Raw genomic sequence first — 20961 nt, forward strand, 5'->3', positions numbered from 1 at the left:
TCAAGATATAAATACGGTGTACATTACTCCATTGCATCACTCCATGTAATCAATCAATCTACCAATCCCTGCTGTGGATGCTCCTCATAATAACCTCTGGGAGTGGTCCTGTCTTTCCATAGCACTGCTGCAGTGATGGTGACTTTCCAGCCTTCTAACCACTTCTGCTGCTGGTCATGACTCTTCATTTCCATCCATCCATCCATCCATCCATCCATCTACTGGGATGAACAGTAATCTTCCTAAAACAGGAATCTCATTATGTCATTCTTCTAAGTATCTTCCTCCAGTGTCTTCCTATTATCATTGAGTCACAGCCATGCCCCTTAACCTTGTCTTCAAAAACTACTATAATCTGATATTTCTCCCCAGTCCTGTTACTCTTCTCTCACAAGCAAAATCCTTTCCCATCTCTCTCCTCTCTGGCCGGTACTTTCTGTTTCCTCTCATTGCATTGCCAGTAACTGTGTATCCTTCGGGTACCAGCCTGCGTATTTATCACGCAGACTCAGGGGAGTTCCTTCCAATCTCTGTATGTACACGATCACACGCATGCATTTCTTTAGTGAGTTATTATTTAATAATCTCTTTCTATCTATAAAGTCCTTAGAGGTGTGGATGGGATTACCGTGTTTCTTCCTTTCCTTATATAGCATAGTAGCATAATGACACAATGTCTGATCCCTGTCAAGTGTTTAACAAACATAATACAAGCTGAGCACAGTGGCACATGCCTGTAATCTCAAAACTCAAGAAGCAGAGGCAGGTGGATCGCTCTGAGTTCGAGGCCAGGCTGGTTTACAAAGTGAGTCCAGGACAGCCAAGACTACACAGAGAAACCCTGTCTCAAAAAACAAACAAACAAACAAACAAACAAACAAGCCAAACCTAAAAACCAAATATAATGTGAGTAAAAGACTACATATCAGGGTAATCAATGCTTTATGATAGTCTACATAGGTAAAATTTATTGTATTATATCTCCAATAATCTAAGCCCCCATCACTGAAACTAAATAGAAAAATTCTATTTTGTTATGACTGATTTTTTTTTTTTTACTTGAGCTAATAAGTGTTTCTTGCTTATGACAATCTCAAGGTATCACAGGGACTCAGGAACACTAAAATTATTACTTGTGTGTGATATTTAAAATACTTAAATCACACACGGATCTATTAATTTATTGAGTAAAACATCTTTATGTCTTATAGGTGTATAATACACTAAAGCCTTTGGGATTATCCTGTTTAGATAGAGAAGGATGCATCTCTGGCAGATTAAAAATAATTTGTCTGACACCAGTTCTCTTCAGGTTACAGTAGATAGAAGTCAAACACAGAAACTGTACCATAAAAGAGTTATTTTTACTAGACCTGGCTTGCGATAGAACCAACGAACAATAAGGCACTAGACCCACCATCCAATGCAGAAGCTAACAGTACTGGTGTTATGGACTGAACTAACAGCCATGAGCATGCAAGGCAATCACCTTGCCAATGAGCTATCTTTCAGCTCTGTAGTTCAGCTGGATATAAAACAAAAACAGAAACAAGGCCTCAAAATTCTAGAAACACTTAAGGGATTTTACAACATGAATCAACAAGGAGTCTCCTAGCCTGCAACTTATTCCCTTCCTTGCTTTTGAAATGCTTATTACAAAGATGCTTAAGTTCAGCCACCTTATTAAAGGGTGGGGGGAGAAATAAAATACTCAGTGAAAAAAAAGTATAAAAATACGTAAGGTCCTATTTTTCTATCTCAATAAGTTAAGGAATCATGTTAACTATTTCACTAAATGCAATATTCTTTTCAAGGAGATTCATTTTGAGCTAAAAATCTGATGCCTAAGATCAATTTCTGACACAAAAGAAAAAAAAACATAGTTAATTTTTGTGCTAAAACTCTTTGGTTTTGTGCATGCATTGGAAACTTTACAACAGCAGATTAAGTTAGCAGTGAAGAGAGAAGCATATTGTACCCTATTAATAAACACCTCCCACATGCCCACGAGAAAGGAAGAGTAGTTAGAACCGAGCTAATAGCTTTCTTGCGTGGGAACGTATCCTAGGAAAAGCTGTCTGTCAGAATCTCCACATTTCCCCTTGATTTGCCCTCTTAGGGAGGACCATCCTCCTTTACACAGTGGCAAGCACAGCGCGTTATTCTAACACGGAAGACTCTTCTACCGAAAAACACATCTACGGCTTTATACCTTAGAGAACTCACATTCTGCTCCAAAAGTTTTAACAACTACACGTTAGAGGCGTTCTTGGACCCATCACGGAGCTGAGCAGAAGTTAGCTCTAGAGTGCACAAGGCCCTGCGCTCTATTCCTAGCACCAAAATAAAAATGAAAAGACACAAAAAGACTTGGAGTCAAGTGTTTGCTCAACCTTGTAACATTTGGCTTGCACTTCTATTAAAAAACTCTTTTCACACCTTGACTCACAGTTTTTCATCTTCTGCCACAGTGTAAAAGACACCAGGAAATACACGTGATCTTAGTTAAAGAGCATTTATTTTTGCCTCCTTTAGCTTGGGCAGTCTAAACTTTTTTTTATTGGATCTGCTGGTGTAGCTAATGCAACCCATCAGTGTTCGAACCCCAAGAAAATGTGGACTGTGTGTTTTTCGTCACTTAGTTTCCTTTAAGTACTGGTATAGGTACAAATAAAAACCCTATAGCTTTCCCAACCAAACTTGATATGTGCCATTATCTAATAAAATATATATATACTATCTGAAACCTCTAATAATGTGGTTTCTTTGATGGTCCACCCTACTTTGGGATCATCTTCTCTGAGGGCATGCATGGCCTTAGCTTTTGACTTACCCATTGTAGCTGACGAATGCCCAAGAATCTCTCTTCCTCTGTTTTCTCGGTGGAGCCATTCTTTTTCCTTTTCTCCAATCTCTCTTCCTCTGCTTCCTCAATGGAGCCATTCTTTTTCCTTTTCTCCACACTACAGTCCCCACCCCAAAAAGAATGAAGTGTGTAGGCAGAGAAATATTCAGTATCTGTAGCAGTTACAAGTATTTTGGAGAAATTGTAGATGTCTGCCCTCAGGCGGAGAAACCAGATACAGACCTTATAGGGTTATTTGAACAAAAAGCATATACTATATTGCTTAAACACACAGAGAGTACCCTCTCACAGACGTGAGGAGTCTAAGAGCGAGTCTTTGTGGCAGTGCTGGTTTCCTCTCAGGCTGAGAGGGGAGCATGATGTCCAGACTTTTCTACTTGACTTCTATCTTCACATATTTATGCAACACACACACTTGTTCTGGTCCACGTTAGACCTCACTCGCACACTGTAACTAAAAGACACAGCTTTCTTTCTGACCTGCAGTGCTACCCCAGTGGAGAAAGCACAGCTTCCTGGCACTGAATTCTCATCTCCCGACATTCACATAGTCTGTGATCTTTCCCCACTTACTACTGCTGGTTTGAGGGAATATCGTTATATTTCAAGCTGTAAGCCAGGAAGGACTCTCTTACGGGTGAAGGCTGTTAAGATAATACGGTAGCCTCTAATACCACAAAGACGGCTTTCATAAGAACTTGTGAAAACCATCAGGGTTTAGGCAAATTCGAATACTTCTATCTGCGTTATAAATTGGCAGGATTGACCTTACACAACTTGATCTGAAAAACCCAAGGAATTCAGTTTTGAATTTTACATCATCACTCAGGTTAAAACAGCAATTAATGTTCCTGAAATACTGTATATTTTACATAGTTTCATTGGAATGTGTCAACTCACATTAAAAATATTTAAACAAATTTCTACTATTTTTTAAAGCACACCGATAGTACTTGAAGTGTGAAATTTAAGTGGCGATAGCATGCTGCTTAATTTACATGGTTTATCAATTATTAATGGCTTAGGTATTATATGGGAAGTATTAAATCTCTTCCACATAAACAGGAAGAGGAGACTTTATTTTATTTTGCCTCCTAACAATGTTAATTTTGTGAGTGATAATTCATATGTGCCTTCTTTGTACAGCAACCTTAGTTGAATCCAACATTTTGGAGCAGGAGAAAGGAGAATTGTAGGAACTGGAGTTAATTCCAAAGATGTGAGAATTTAGGACTGAAATGAAAACAAAAAGCCTCCCAAGTCTGTGGAAATCCACAACTCACTTCTACATTAGCATGTCCTATTACCTATTATTCTTTTTATTTTCCCACTTGTTTCATTCACAGCTTAATCACTGTGCCTTGACTTGTATTATCTTCACCAAAACCTTGTTGTATTGGATATTAGGAGCCTCATTTACAAAATGAAGCCTGAGAATTATGTCGTGAAGGAAGTAAGGGGGGGGGAATGAACCCTACTGTTCTGAGTGCCCAGCAATTCTGCTCCTCTCTGGGCTTCATGACAAAGCCCTCCTCAAACTCATGAGAACATCAAACAAGATCTTTTAGCGTTATGCCAATATGCAAATGACTAGTCTGTCATAACATGCCAGAGGGCCCTGTATATCATAGGAGGTGTAAAATCATTGAGACGGCCTTTAAGCCTCTCATTGTTGCATTTATCCTTTACCTCTTGAATTTCTGAGCTTTTATAGTTCTGTAATCCCACAGCACAAACAAAGTCTCCAGATGAAACATCTAAGTGTTTGTTCTATGGAGGCAGGTAGTTTGAATTCTGCTCTTGATTGTTCCATAAGTTAGTTCATTGGCTTTGAGAAATTCAGTCTTTCCAGATACTGGTCCTGTGTGCTCCTGTGAGATCTGAATGAGACAATCCATGTGAAAGTGCGGTTGGTACTTCAAGACACGCCTGGTGCTCACTCAGTGGGAGCTGAACACTTTTCAGACTGGATTTCCAAAGCTTTCCGAAATGTGACTTCTCTCTCATTTATAGAATCCACATTTATTTAAATGTTGTGATAATCAAACCCAGGACCTTCTGCATGTTAGGCAAGAATGCTATCTATCCTGCAGGGATATTCTAGACATACATTCATATTTAACCACAGGCGTGTAGATTAAATAGCTCAATGTCCAATTTCCAGTCTCTTAAAAAACACTTAGAACCAAAATGATGATATCTAAGATGATACATTGTTTTTTATTTATTGTAATTTTTCATGTTTTCTACAACCGTGTTGTAAATAAAGTATATATACACACACACACATACACACACAAATGGTGATTTTGTTTCTATTTATTTTCTTTTCTGTAGAGACCGAGTCCTAGAAAATTTATCTGAAGTAAGTTCTCACATATCTGAAGACAAGAATGGAAGGTAAGATTAATTATAACTTGCTTTATTTCTTTTTTTAAAATATAAGTTGTTTTATTACTATTTTTCACTTTGTATTCCAGCTGTAGCCTCCTCTCTCATCGCCTCCCAATCCCACCTTCCCTCCCTCTTCTCCTCCCATGCCCCTCCCCAAATCCAATGATAGGGGAGGTCCTCTTCCCCTTCCATCTGACCCTAGCTTATCAAGTCAGGACTAGCTGCATTGTCTTTCTCTGTGGCCTGTTAGAAGAAAAAGTGCGGAAGAGCCTTGAACTCATTGGCACAGGAGACAACTTCCTGTTTGAGAACACCAACAGCACAGGCTCTAAGATCAACAATCAATAAATGGGACCTCATGAAACTGAAAAGCTTCTGTAAAGCAAAAGACACTGTTGTCAGAACAAAACAACAGCCTACAGACTGGGGAAGGATCTTCACCAACCCTATATCTGACAGAGGACTAATATCCAGAACTCAAGAAGTTAAACATCAACAAATCAAGTAATCCAATTAAAAATGGGATACAGAGCTCAACAGAGTATTCTCAATAGAGAAATATTGAATGGCAGAGAAACATTTAAAGAAATGTTCAATGTCCTTAGCCATCAGGGAAATGAAAATCAAAACGACCCTGAGATTCCATCACACCCATCAGAATGGCTAATATCAAAAACTTAAGTGACAACACATGCTGGAGAGGATGTGGAGAAAGGGGAACCCTCCTCCACTGCTGGTGGGAATGTAGACTTGTACAATCACTTTGAAAATTAATCTGGTGCTCTCTCAGACAATTAGGAATAGAGCTTCCTCAAGATCCAGCTATACCACTCCTAGGCATATATCGCTTTATTTCTTAGGAATGCTATATGTGACTGGATAAATGCTCAGAAGATTTTTCTGGGGAGTTGAATTGTTTTATGAAATTTAAATATAAGTACTATTTGAATTAAAAAGCTACAGCATTATAATATATAGTACAGAAAAATTGAAAATGTTCTAACTGTGTTAGAATTTCTCCTTCCTGTTGCTCAGTCCTGTTACTTGGTATAAAAGGTGTCATGAAAATTCAAAGCCTTTTACTTGGGTTACAAGAATTTATTTTTATTCACTGTTGCTTGGTAAGTTTTCAGTAGTGAAGGGAGTACCCAGTACTCTCTTTCTTGTATATCTCTTGTTCAAAAGCACACAGAAATCTCTCCTAGCTACAAAGCAAAATCTCACTTTGAAATTTATTTGTACAACAGAGTTTAAGTGTGTTAAAACTATGAGAGACTGTTAATATCTTGTTTGGTATTAAGATGCACATTAGGATAGAAGCTATACCTCATTGCGACACATAACCTCAGTGAGGGAGGATCTGATAACCTCTTCATGTATAACACTGATCCTACCCATGTATGAAGGACTCAAAAAAAAAAAAAAAAAAAACCCAACCCATTTCCTTTCTTAATCTTCCCAAGGTGCCTCTGCCTTATAAATTCTAAGAAAGTACTAAGTTTAAATATTCTTCTTGAGGTCTGTGCTAAGTTTATTATCTTGGAATGACATAGCCTAATAATCACACAAGAAAACCTTCTACGATAGTTTTGATTCTACCTTTTCAATACGTGCTATAGCCAAACTTTAGGCAGAGTGCAGGGAATTTTATGAAAGAAGGGGGAGATAGTAAGACCTGGAGAGGACTGGAGCTCCACAAGGAGAGCAACATAAACAAGAAATCTGGGCACAGGGGTCTTTTCTGAGACTGATACCCCAACCAAGGACCATGCATGGAGATAATCTAGGACCCCTGCACTGATGTAGCCCATGGCAGTTCAGGCTCCAAGTGGGTTCTCTAGTAATGGGAACAGGGACTGTCTCTGACATGAACTCAGTGGCTGGCTCTTTGATTACCTCCCCTGAGGAAGAAGCAGTCTTACCAGGCCACAGAGGAAGACATACAGCCAGTCCTGATGAGACCTGATAGGCTAGGGTCAGATGGAAGGGGAAGAAGACCTCCCTATCAGTGGATTGAAGAAGGGCATGGGTGGAGATGAGGGAGGAAAGATGGGACTGGGAGGAGATGAAGGAAGGGCTACAGCTGGGATACAAAGTGAATAAACTGTAATTAATAGAAAATAAATAAAGTTAAGAAACAAAGAAAATTTACTCACAAAACATCTTCCTTAGGGTAAGAAGATTTTTAAATACAAATAAATGCAGATTAATTTATTATGGATGAATACACAATATGTTAATTACAAGAATAATTCCCCACAACCTTTTATTGACATAGAAATATATATACATATTTAGAATCACATGAATGTAATTGCTTTAAATATATGTTAGGGCCTGATGAATTTAAAATCAATACATCACATACCTTTGTAAAGTTTTGAACAAAACTGAGAGAAAGGTTATTCTTTCTTCAATTAATAGTTTTTTACTCAGAAATTTTAATGTATATTTAGCCAAGAATAATTTTTTATAGTTTAAAAACTAAGATAGTTTCAGGTTTCCTATAATATTTTGATTTATTTTATTAGTTTCATTTTGTGTGTGTGAGTGTCAGAAATGAATGATTGACACATTTTCCTCTTTAAAAGTTACATAGGATGAGGTCAGATAGATGGCTCAATCTATGAGAGAGATGGCACCCACGTTTGGTTAGCTCACAACTGTCTATTCCAGGTCCAGAGGGATTGCTTTTCCCTGGCTTCTGTGGGCACCAGCACTCAAGAGCACAAACTCACCCACCGACAGCCTGTTTGAAAATAAGGCTTAATGAACATCTCAAGTCTGCTGTCGCTTCTCATGTCTTCTCCCCCAAAACTTACCAACCAAGAAGAATAAAAATCGCTACGATTTCCACTACTTTTTCCATTGAGAATTTCCTCTGTTCCAGGGGAGAAATGGAATGTGTTTATGTTCTGTTAAACATGATGACATTTTTAGATCAGCGGAAATCTAGGTCAGATCTCTCCAGTCTTCGAAGTGTTACCTTTCATTTAAAGCAAAACAGAAACTGAAATGTCTCAAAGCAACCCCTGGATCATTCTCTGAGATGGTGAATTCTGAAATATGTGGTACAAGGGGACCTTTCAAAAGGGCGCTGCTCTTGGGAAAACAACTGAGGAACCAATTTTCAGTGGATTTTATCCTTGATAAAAATACATCCTGTCACAGCATTAGATAATTATAGCCCGTGTTTATGGATGATTCTTGAAAGTAAGACAACAATTTCTGTGGAGCCAGCAAAGCAGACCATGTGTTTTGTATCCATGCAGGAACCAGGTAGATGTAAAGAAATACTGTCCACTGGGTGAAATTTTAATAAAGCAAAACCACTTATAAATGACCTTGATTTTGAGTGTCAAACGCCTATGTTTGCTCTTGCAGGATAGATGGCCAAGTCAATGGATTCACTAACTCTCCATTCAAGGAATCCATAGGAACATCTGTCTATTCTTATGAAGCCAGGAACAGCCTCAGGTACTACAGACATTACAAAGCCTATGGCTACACTTACCCCTGTGTTTATTTGTTTCCAGGCAAGCTAATTCTGTCTTCAGAGCATGGGAATTTCTATATGTAGATACCCTTACATCAGAGTGCTGAGTCAGCAACTCAGTTATTGATGGGTCATACATAGAAGAATATAAGATGTAGTTGTTGCATTAAAGTCTACAGTTACACAAAATATGACTGTGACACTGATGTCGACACTCTTCTTTTAGAGGTTTATTTATTTTATTTTTCTGTTTGCACTTGAGTCTGTATATGTGCACTATACATGTGCTGGAGCCCACAGAGTCCAGAAATTATCAGATCCCCTCGACCTGGAATAACAGGTGATTGGGAGCCACCCAAGGTGGGTGCTGGGGATTGAACCCGGCTCCCCTGCAACAACAAGAAGTGTTCTCACCTATGAAAACTTCCCCCTGACTTAATGGTATTCACCTTCTTGAACTAGATCTGTCTGAGTGTATCATTAATTCTGGGGTTTGAATAGTCAATTAAAGTCCGCTTTTAACTTAAGGTACATGAGGAAACTTATGGCTTAGGAATGAATGGGGCATTAGGGAAACAGACGCTAAGGTACAGTACGTGAATAGTTAAAATGATCTCCATTCTCTAAGACAAACTTCCTGAACCATCAGTTTTCACAGTAATAATCCTAAAGTAGGACAAGACAGTGGATATTAATAATTAAACGGGAGAGGTGGCAAATTCTTCAGGAGTTGATTAATGATATGAGCATTTTCATTTGACCAGTTGGTTTAGAAGGAATATATGTATATAACTTTTTTTTGCATTAAATTGGAAAATAGTTTTGTTTTTATTGCCCTCAAAAGTGACATTTCAACAGAAAGCTAACTGTTTTTTTTGTTTGTTTGTTTGTTTTTTATAGCCCCAGTTCCAGGACCAGGAAGGCTGGGTCCAAGAACACCGTTGTCTATACGAGGACATACGTGGAGAACAGGTGATGGAGAAGTGCAGCAGATAGTTGACTTTTATAGCTATGAAGTGATCTGTGTCCTGCAGGAGATAGTACCATTTCAGGGAGTGTTTTTCTCACGGAGAAGCTAGTTTAAGACTGTTGTATCTAGCATCTTAAGTTGCTCCCAATATTTAGTTGATAAAGGACCTAGAGTCATTGTGTGGATTCAAAGGTATTTCAAACAACTAATGAGTAACTTGTAAGATGGCCAACAAATGTTCTCAGGCAAATGTGTATGGCTGTGTGGCTATAACAGTCTCTTAATTTGAGTCACCTTAGTTCAAAGTCTCTATGTACTATCTACTCCCAGTCTGACACAGAAAGTATATCTTCAGGTTGATATACCATGGCCTAAATTACAGAGAACCAATATCGCATAAAACTGTTGCTTGGAATGATGGATACTGAGAAAAGTGTCAACCAAGGTCATGGATTCACAACACATTTGGTTTCCAAGGAATATATTTTAAGAATGAAAATTGGCCTAATTATAGTGTAATATAATGTCAAAGTACACAAATGCAGACATATGTGAAATGTGTGAGTGACGACAGTTCCTAGAGGCAGCTCAATGCCTCTGTGCGTAAACCCATGTGTCACTTACAGATGCAACCTCTAAAGTGATTTTCATCTCTTACTTCAAATCTCGCCCTGTGGTGGCTCCATTATAGTAATTCCTACTATCTTTTAGTTAAGCTAAAAGATAAAACCTTTAAAAGAAAGTTAAAATAATAAGTAGTTATTGAACCCGGAAGAAATGGGGACATAGATAAACAGCACGAATGATACACAGTAAAGACAAGAAATGAAACATCAGCAAGTAGCATAAAAGGAACAGAGGCTTATTCCATACTTACAGGGATTCTGTTTCCACACATTGGCAACCCCCTGGGATAGCACATCAATACATATTCTTTCTAAAGAAGTGTCTCATTTAAGCAGAGGCCACCAATTGTCATATCAATTTTTAAGAAACAGTAAATTTCTAGAATTAAGCATAGTCTACTAAACACGCTCCCAGATTTTTTTACGTATTGAAGAGTTGATTAAAAATTATTAACCATATTTATGCAAGTACTGAAACTAAACCATATTTGAGTTATTTAACCATGTTGACTATGGTTTACTTTTGTAAACTACTATTGTTTATGTTATTTGAATATCTGTGTATGTGCATATAGCCAGCAATCCTCATGTGGTTTCTGGGTTGGCTTCAGCAGTATCACTTCTGAACTTGACAAAAGTGAAAATTACTTGGCCTCACCCCAGACCAGAAGAATCAGAAACTCGGTCATTCGGGGTCCCAGCTCTCTGTGTTTTAACAAACTTGACATGTTTCTGATGCAATCCTGTGTTTGAGAACTGTAACTATGAAAGACAATATTGTAGCATGTCAGACCAAAAATCTGCAGGGTAGTTTGAAAAGATGGATTTGCTACTGTTTGTTAATGTAACGTGACAGCGATGTCTCTCAAACATCTCCAGCTTTCTTGAAATCGACGCTGACAGTGCAGTTGTAGTGTGCTGTCTGTCTCTGCAGTCAGGTTCAAGATTGAGTTATTGCTTGCCATTTACTAACGTGACAGCCTTGGCAAGGTACTCAAGGGCTTGTGTGAGAGAGAGAAAGTGCGTATATGTTGTGTTTGCACACTGGTGTTTTGATTTATTTTAGACTATATTACTTACTTAAATTACTTATCTGGCTAATTTCTGTAGTGCTGAGAATTGAATCCAGGGCTTTGTACAGACTGGGCCAATTCTCTACTGCTAAACTTTCTCTCTAGCCCTTCTATTTAATTTTTTGTTTTGAGACAGGATCTTGCCAGTTTGTTCAGGTTGGCTTTGAGCACAGTCTGTTGTCTTGTGATTTTCCTGCCTGTGCCTCTAGACTAACAGGCTTTATTTTAGAAAGTAAGCGGGGTAGATCATGAAAAACAATGATGCCTTCATTGCTCACACTTAGACTAAGACTCTGTCTCAGCCTGTTCTGCTTCCCCGGGGACTTGTTGACTTGCTCTGGCTTTTACACCATTACTTCTTCTGACTGAAAGAATGAAAGGTGTAAGGATATCACCTGGGTCTATGATATCACAAATAATATAATAATAGTAGTGGGTGAAGGAGTATTTCCTTACCTGTGTGGAGGCAATTATATCAATATCAGGAAAAAACGTTCTGATTTTCACGTGTCCCTATGTTAATTTTTAGTAAATCGTCAAAGGATGGATATCAGGAAAATATCTCAGGAAAATATATACAAACTGTTTATTCAACTTCAGATAGGTGAGTATGATTGTATTTCCAACATAGGCATGAAGTGTACAACCACACACGTATATATACAAACATAGGCACACACCTTAATGTCCGTGAACATCCATGTATATTTCTCCCCCTCCCCCGCGTCTTCTTCTTTTTGTGATTGGTGGATAGGTAGGAAACTGTTAGGAATATACACGAAGAGACCACAGTACAGTTTTGCGCACAGATACCTACTTCCTAGCTGCTGTCTGGTTTTTATGTGTGTTATTTTAGATGACCTTTTTATGCCTTCCAAACGGCGTCCCTGGCCATCCTCTTTACTGCTGGTGATTCCGTGGAGTCCCCTGCCTGCTGCATTACGAACACCTAGGCTTCATTGCTTGACTAGATAGCCCTCAACACTCCCTTCTTTCCAAAGGTAGCTGCATGGATTTATTGGGCCAATACATTCTGGATTCAACTCAGCTGAGTACGGACATACCTTATTTTTAGGTGTAACTTTAGCTTCTAATGCAGTGGTGGGCACAGTAAGTGATACTTGAAGGTTTGAACTCACATCCCACTTACTAAAAGAAATGTGGTTAGAGTCGTCATTTCTCGGATGGCATTCCCTGTCCATGGCCTCCCCAGTGCAAAGAGTGTCTCATGGGAAGAGACCATTTCTTCCTTCTTTGTATTTCTGGCCCTTGATCAGTGGAATGAAATGATGATACATAAATGTAATTTTCTGCTTTCGGTGTGCTCCTGGTCTTAAATGGGAAGATATATATGTATATGCAAGTAGTTGTATTGTAAATTAAAAGTTGCAAATATTTATAAATATATGTAAGCCACTAAGTAATTTGCACATATATATGAATCATTGTGTAATTTACATATATATAAAGTTTTATATACCGATATGTTTGTATCTAGTGATTAGAATGATTGAAAATATAAAACCAGACAGTTTATCTACTCTTAATGCCTTTCCTCTCTCACTTTCTCTTTCCCTCAATCCCCCTATTCTCTGCTTAGATTCATTTTTTAATTTTTTTATTAATTACAATTTATTCATTTTGTATCCCAGCTGTAGCCCTCTCCCTCATCCTCTCCCAATCCCACCCTTCCTCCCTCTTCTCCATCCATGCACCTCCCAAAGTCCACTGATAGGGGAGGACCTCCTCCCCTTCCATCTGACCCTAGCCTATCAGGTCTCATCAGGACCGGCTGTATTGTCTTCCTCTATGGCCTGGTAAGGCTGCTCCCCACTCAGAAGAAGGTGATCAAAAGCAGCCACTGAATTCATGTCAGAGACAGTCCCTGTTCTCCTTACTAGGGAACCCATTTGGAGACTAAGCTGGCATGGGCTACTTCTGTGCAGGGGTTCTAGATTATCTCCATGCATGGTCCTTGGTTGGGGTATCAGTCTCAGAAAAGACCCCTGTGCCCAGATTTCTTGATTCTGTTGCTCTTCTTGTGGAGCTCCTGTCCTCTCCAGGTCTTATTATCTCCTCCTTCTTTCATAAGATTCCCTGCACGCTGCTCAAAGTTTGGCTATGAGTCTTAGCATCTGCTTCAATACCCTGCTGGGTAGAGTCTTTCAGAGACCCTCTGTGGTAGGCTCCTGTCCTGTTCCCTGTCTTCTTTCTTTTCTGATGTCCATCCCATTGCCTTTCTGAATGAGGATTGATCATCTTATCCAGGATCCTACTCAGCAATTAAAAACAAGGAAATCATGAAAGTTGCAGGCAAATTGTGGGAACTAGAAAAGATCATCCTGAGTGAGGTAACCCAGAAGTAGAAAGACAGACATGGTATATACTCACTTATAAGTGGACATTAGTCATATAATATAGGATAAACATACTAAAATCTATACACCTAAAAAGAAGCTAAGCAAGGAGGACACTGGGTAAGCTGATCTGCTTGGATTCTTGAAGGGGTGGTAGAGGAGTGGTATACATGACTAGCTCCCTTACACCCTGGGCCAGGGACTTTGGGCCACACTGCTTTATTCAGATCTACTCAGTGGATGCCCGAGGGCAGCAGTTCCCTTGCTGTTTTGTGTCCCTGTTCTCTTTTCTATAAAGTGAGTCATGAGATAACCAGCCTGACTTCTCAGGATGAACTGAGCTGCTGAAGGAAAGCACACGGACACATCAAACTTCGTACGAGTGTTGTTCTCTAGCGTATGTATACACACAGAGTCAGAACCATCTGAACAGTTCTCTTGGTAGGGTGATAAGTGTTAGTGTACAGGGAAGCAGCTCACAACAAAATTAATTTATGCAGGTATGACATAAGTATTGGCTATTTTTATTTCATTACCTTATCGTGTTTGCTGCTCTAGAAACTCTGGACCCGTGTGCTAATAATGCCTCAAAACCAGCAAAATCTACCGGGAGCGGTTTAAGACAATTCTAAGACTTTTCAAAAGGAAATAGGCCTTACTTAAGGTTCTGATGTGATTTAAGATTTTTGGCTCTTGTTGACCATATCTGTAGTTCATTTGTTGTAGAATATTAAGTTTCTGAATAAGTAAGGAAAACCACTTTTTCCTCATCAAATTTGGCAGGGACATCCCTTCCTTTAGAGAAGAAGTTAATTTTGGCGGGATCTGCACCCTTGACTTCCACTTCTCTCCACAACACCAAGAGCACTGTTCATCTGACTCTGTGTGGACTCATCATTTATGAGTTTATAAACACTCCTGAGTGGATTTCTATTTTGAGCCTATTGAATGTTTTCAGAATTAAAAATTTGCATTAACCTGCCACACAATTTCCCTGTGTAGTGTAGAAAGTGATGTATGTAAATTAGTGAAAATGCTCTTCTAGCTTCAAGGGAAACTGAGACTCTTTTCCTGCTCAGACGTGCTCTGGTTTTCTGGTAAATTAATACTACTGAGACGTTTCCCTTGTGTTGTTTCCTTGACATCGGTAGAGACTTAATCCTATTATGAGGATGAATAAACAGCACGTTTTTAGATGCTAGGGCAGTTCCTACAGCTCTGTCAGGATCACTGCGCTCCCACGTGACTTTAGAGGGCACACGCTTGTTCCTACATGATGGCAAATTTTAAATGGTTTTTAATTCTTATGTCACCGCAGGTCTGTCATTGAAAGAGATATGTGTACTTACTGCCACAAACCCTTGGGGGCAGAAACCAAAATGATTTTAGATGAATTGCAAATTTGCTGCCATTCTACTTGCTTCAAGGTAAACCCATGCTTATTTCATGCTGCTGAGTATTAAGGTTGTACAACAAGAAAAACGCACCTGTTGAAATGCTCGGGATGAAGCCAAGGCTCCAAGCACTCTGCGGGCCACATTACACTGCTCAAGTGTCCCTCCATGTTCTGCAGCTCCACTCTCAAAGGTCTATGAATACTGCCTTGGCTTCAGGCTTAAAATTCATTCCTCACACATCTCTCGGGAGACTGTGCCAAAGAGAAACACCTGTTCATTCTTAAGTTTCTGCCACATTTCAATAAACAATACATTGCATCATATGTGTAATAAAATCACACATGGACAATAGACGGTTGAGAATAAAGCCAGCGGCTGTCCTGTCGTGAGGTCAGGTCTTCACAATGGTTTAAACTCTGCCGGCCACTGAGACCGTGGTTAAGCGTGGCTTACTATGTAAGAGAGACATTCGCTAGAGAAGGATTCCAAGTGTTAATGAGCTCTTTTTCCTCACCTTGTCTTGTGTGGGTCCGTGTACCTCTCAGTGCAATAGCCTGAGCACTGCACAGGCTGTCTGAGGATCTCAGTTTGGCGTCTGCCCTTCAGTATGGTGGCCACATGGCTTTGGGCAATCAGTTAAGTGACAACAGCCTCTGTTTCTGTAGCTAGAGAACAGATCATTGGCTGGGCTGTGGCTCCCAACACTGGTTGCAAGTTATAATCCTAAGAATTGATGAAGGAAAAAAAAAATCCTTAGAATACTCGGACAGAAAATTTAAGATTTCAGAGATTGTTTTTGTACATTGGTAGTTTTCAAAGCTCCTTAGGTTGATCTAATGTGCATCCAATTTCAAAATCACTTGCCTAAGTTTAAGCCTTTTCTAGTGGTCGCATGCTATGCTTGAGGCAAATTATTCATTTTAGCCAAACAGATGTACCGCTTTGTCCATTGATTGCTTTGGTGCATTATTTCGACTATAAAACCACATATCTAGGCTCGCAGGATGGGTCAGCCTGTACACTCACCTGCAGCCAATCTGATGATACGAGTTTGATCCTTAGAACCCACATTCTGGAAGGAAAAAAGAACTAATTCCCACAAGTTGTTCTATGACTGTCTTTTGAGTCTCATGGCATATATATTTATAAATATACAGTAAATAAACAAATATAAAAAACAAACTACCACCCAGTATAGGATTATGAAAATATGATCTGAAAATTAAACAATTGCTTGATTTTTAAGATGAAAGTATTTCTAGTTGCATAATATGCTCCCCTAAATAAAAGCGTATTCATACATAAAATTAGTATACATAATATCTTCTAAAATAGGCATTCTCATGGTTATTGCTTTGGTAAATTGAAATAAGTTTCATTTATATTTTAAGTGATTCATTTCCATTTTGAAGCATTAGAGGCTCTAACAGAACAAAAATGTTCCTCGTGCTCATAGAAAAAGACAAATTGTTCTACAGCCATGAGAACGGAGAACTACTTAAACTAGTTTAAATGTTTAATAAATGAGTCAAAGACCAATTACTTTAGTGATTCATCTTGAAAACCAACCAGTACTTTGAAAGCTGGGCAATCACCATTCAGCACCAAAGTCTAAAAACAACAACAAAACCAGAAGGTAACCCTTCCCTGCTTCTGTAACCAGCACACTCCTAACACCCCAACCCCATCCGGCTATGATCAGCAGCTTGTTTGGTTCAGCAGGATCGCACAGCTCTGCCTTGTGGAAGCAAATGAGAAATACAAACCTGTGGTTTTGTTTGGGACAGTGGGTGGATATCCTGTCCTTGGCATAGCCAATTTGCAAAAAAAAAAAAAAAAAAAATTCTATCTGTTCCGTGGTGAGTTGCATAGAAAACCTCCGTGGGGTGCGTCCCTGCGCTGTACCTGCCCCTGCCTGCCGCAGGGTGCTGTGGAAGGAAACTCATGTGAACTTAGGGTGTGGTGAGAGGCCAGCGCGCTCATTTCCCCCGTGGTTTCTCTTCAGGGCTGACTGCGACTTTCTAAGAGGGTTGGTCTTGGAAGAACGGCAAGTTTTCTGTCCCTTCTCCCCTGAGGACGCATTGTCAGTTTGTAATATAAAAATTGTTTTCTTTAGTGTGAGATATGCAAGCGGCCTTTGGAAAATTTGCAAGCAGGTGACAGTATTTGGATTTATCGGCAGACCATTCACTGTGAGCCTTGCTACTCCAAAGTGATGGGTGAGTGTTACAACCTGTGAGCGGAGCCATTCTTACTAACTCTGGCGACTATCTAGTATTGCTAAATATGAGCTATTTCAATAAAAGTCAATACTTTATTAACTACAGCTAATGAAAAATAAGCAGGCAATAGCTAAACTGTGGAAGTATTTGGTTTAATGATATAAATCCATCAATTTTTATACTTTTTTTTTCGTATGTGGAAAGTTTTCCAGTTTGTGAAACAGAAATTTTTTTCTGATTTATTAAATGATTATTTAAATTGAATAATTTTTGTGGATGCTTTTTTTTGTACTTTAACTTGGAAATACATTTAAATACAGTATGGTAATTACAGTCAATGCCTTTTAATGTTACTTTTACCTGAAATAGTTAATTTTATATAATTTTATGTTAAATATAACATTTAAAGTTTTGAGGTTTTTTTTTAACAATGTGAGACCAAATGTTTCTATAATTTGGACTCTTAATTGGCATCAGTAAAGAGAAAGCAAGATGTTCTGGGCATGCATTTTTAACTAAGCATGAGAAATTTAAGTGCTGATCTAAAACACATGAAGAATATGTCTGAACATAAAGTCCTATGCCATTTAACTGATTATTACAAGAGAGTATGGTCAGTTTATTTTTAGATTCAACAGTAAGTAGAAGAGAAACAAATTGCTATTGAGGGCAAGGTCCATAGTTGAAATGTTCAGAGCGCCTTTATTCCTGATGACTTCGGTGTAGTGAATGGAACTATTTGGGATTCATCCATTGGATCAAAAGTACAGAACTTAATGGCAAATGCATGAGCTTAATGAGCTACTGGAGTGGCTACATCTGGAAAAATATCCATAAAGCCACATTCCATCAGGCTTCAGAATAAAAAAAAAAAAAAAAAAAAAAAAAAAAAAAAAAGAGCCTAATTGTATTTGTACTTTGTCTTCTGCTTTCCCCAGATTGTTTCTCATATTAACGTTTCTTTGTAAGCTTGCACCTAACCAGTCTAACATTCTATCCCAATTCTGGGTGTCCATGGGGTAATTCTAAAACTTTTACTCCGAAGAGTCCCTGACATGACTTAGGAGAGTGCTCAGCAAAGAGTCACAGGCCTGCATGTCTCCCTGTCTACCTATGTGCCCTCCATAGTAATACTCCAAAAGGTCATACTCATAAGCCATGACTCCCACCTGTTCTCCAATATGCACACACAGTGAGTGGAGCTTCATGCTTGACCAAAGCCGATGTGAAGAATCCAGGCCTAGAAGAAGAAATGGTGGAATGCTTAATCCAGCACTGTTTTCTGGGAGAATGATTGTTTTTTTTTTTTTTTAATGTTAATTTTGGGTTTCATTTTCATATTGATTTATATGTCTACCTTTGTTTTTAAATTTTCAGCAAAATGGATTCAATAATGCTGACGCAAGGAAATGAAGAGGAAAGCCTTCATTAAAGAATTTAAAGCTACATTTTAAGAATATGTAATCTAAGAAAGAGTTACATTGAAGATTATTTCTTATATCAAAATAACATTTTTGTTGTTGCACAAATAATCTCATTACTTTGAATAAGGTCACATACATGAAAAGAACTATCTGGTATCTGGCAAGATTTAGTGATAAAAGGTCGACATAATTTCTAGTCACCAAAGCAAATGGCAGTAAGAATTGTCAACCCTAATGAGGCCATCCCTGCTCCATTTTTGGCTGCTCATCATGGTTTCCACTATAATCAAGTTTCTCATTTTCTCACCTATCTTCCCTTAATAATTTGTATTAGAGCATTATTGACACCCTGACATATAGGCTGATGGAAGGAAGACATCCTTTTTTCTACAAAAGAAAATGTGCCTAGAAATTTTCATATAAAGTTTTGCAGCAAGATGTCAACTTCAGAAGTTGTTTGGACCATAGAAAATAACTTAAAGTTCTCAGTCTTCTGTGACATTATCTGTGACACCACAGACACCAGACAAAATAATTTCTAAGGTTCCCCCTCTGCTCTTCTCATCCTCTGATTCTGAAAGAAAATTGAGTTTCCTGTTTAGAAATATGTTGGCATGTTTGTTAGCTGTATTGGGACTTATAAGCAATTCCACCTAAGTGTCATCCTTCAGTTTCTCACAAGCATAGCTTTTACAGACTATTCCTAAAGCTGAAATAAATATCTCTATGGGTGATAAGTAAACTCATGTGACATGTGTAATGTGTTAAACTTTCTTTGCATGCATTTAAAAATCTGGGTGTACGAATAATATGAGCAGTGATAGCTATGGATTATAAATGTGTTATGTATGTTCGTGTTATAGTTTATGCTTGCAGAAGGCTTAGAATAATAAAATTAACTGTCAATTTCTGTAATGTTTGCATATCATACAGTTTTTATTTGGAAAGAGTTCCTTTGCTAAAGAATTAGAAATGCAATAATCATACAAGAAATCATTATTAGTGCTTACATAGAAAAATTAAACATAGAAAGTATGTGATAGGCACATGGCAACTTTTTCCTGAAGAAAGAATGACTGGAATGTTCTGGGACAGTCAAATTCCCGGGCACTTGTAAGCAGTTATGAGAAAACAAACAAGGGAAATTAAAAGATGACTGCATGATTTGCAACGTGATAAATTCAAATAATTATTCTCCAGTGTAATAAGTCTATGCATCTGCTCCTCTTAGACACTGGTCCACAAAGTGTTAAACACGAAATGCTTATCAAAATTCAGCAGTGTATAATTGTCCTGTGGGGAGGGAGCCAGAAAAAACAATTAATAATAATTTGATATTCATTAATTCATGCTTGATGAGAAGCAGTGGTAATTGAGCCATATGTTTTATTGTTCTTTTATTACATGCTATCAGAGTGGATCAAAAGAAATAATTTTCTTAGAGTTGAAATTGACTGCAGAAAGCAAGGATTAAATCGCCCTCGTCTGTCTTAAAAGTACATTAGCATTTCAATGGCTTTGTAGTAATTAAAATCATGTGAATATCATTTAAAAATATAAAAATCTGAAGAGAACTCATTTCTCACTTTTCTATAGCCGTTTTATGGACACTTTCTTGTACAATAATGTATTAAAGCAAGCCATAAGCTGTTGGAGAAACAGAGTGTACACATATCAGAGAGACAAAGGTTTCTGATTCTTTAAGACTACTCCATTATGTCTGAGCATTTTCTCACTATTGAAACGACAGGTTCTTTTTAACAATTTGGAAGATTTCATTATTTTTGCCATCAATTAATCATGATATAATTGGCACACTGCTCCTGAACAAGATTACCAAATCACCAATACCAGATCATGAATTCTGATGTAATTTTTTTTGTTCATTTTTAATTTTTGTTTTTCTAGACAGTTTTTTTCTGTGTAGCCTTGGCTGTCCTGGATTCCTTTTGTAGACCATACAATCCTCGAACTCAGGGAGAACCGCCTACCTCTGCCTCTCTGAATGCTGACATTATAGGCATGTGCCACAGTGCCTGGCTCTGATGTAAATTTTTAAAAAGTCTCCATAAGAGAAATAATAGTTTGATAAGACAGTTTCCTTTGTGAATGGTGTGCCTATATGATGTATGTGAA

At 38.3% G+C, this 20961-nt stretch overlaps 1 protein-coding gene across 2 annotated transcripts in view; it reads left to right on the forward strand.

The window, feature by feature from the left end:
• Window positions 1-20399, forward strand: part of Scel (sciellin) — a 99790-nt gene extending 79391 nt beyond the window's left edge. For both annotated transcript variants that reach the window (XM_021662852.2, XM_060391568.1), the window contains 7 exons: window positions 5204-5266; window positions 8645-8737; window positions 9657-9728; window positions 11955-12029; window positions 15101-15209; window positions 17296-17398; window positions 18779-20399. In XM_021662852.2, coding sequence (XP_021518527.1) covers window positions 5204-5266; window positions 8645-8737; window positions 9657-9728; window positions 11955-12029; window positions 15101-15209; window positions 17296-17398; window positions 18779-18795 — 532 coding nt within the window. In that variant the 3' untranslated portion in view covers window positions 18796-20399. The remainder of the gene's footprint in view (window positions 1-5203; window positions 5267-8644; window positions 8738-9656; window positions 9729-11954; window positions 12030-15100; window positions 15210-17295; window positions 17399-18778) is intronic.
• Window positions 20400-20961: the final 562 nt, after the last annotated feature.

The sequence above is a fragment of the Meriones unguiculatus genome, chromosome 9 (assembly GCF_030254825.1).
Source record: "Meriones unguiculatus strain TT.TT164.6M chromosome 9, Bangor_MerUng_6.1, whole genome shotgun sequence".
NCBI classification, from domain to species: domain Eukaryota; kingdom Metazoa; phylum Chordata; class Mammalia; order Rodentia; family Muridae; genus Meriones; species Meriones unguiculatus.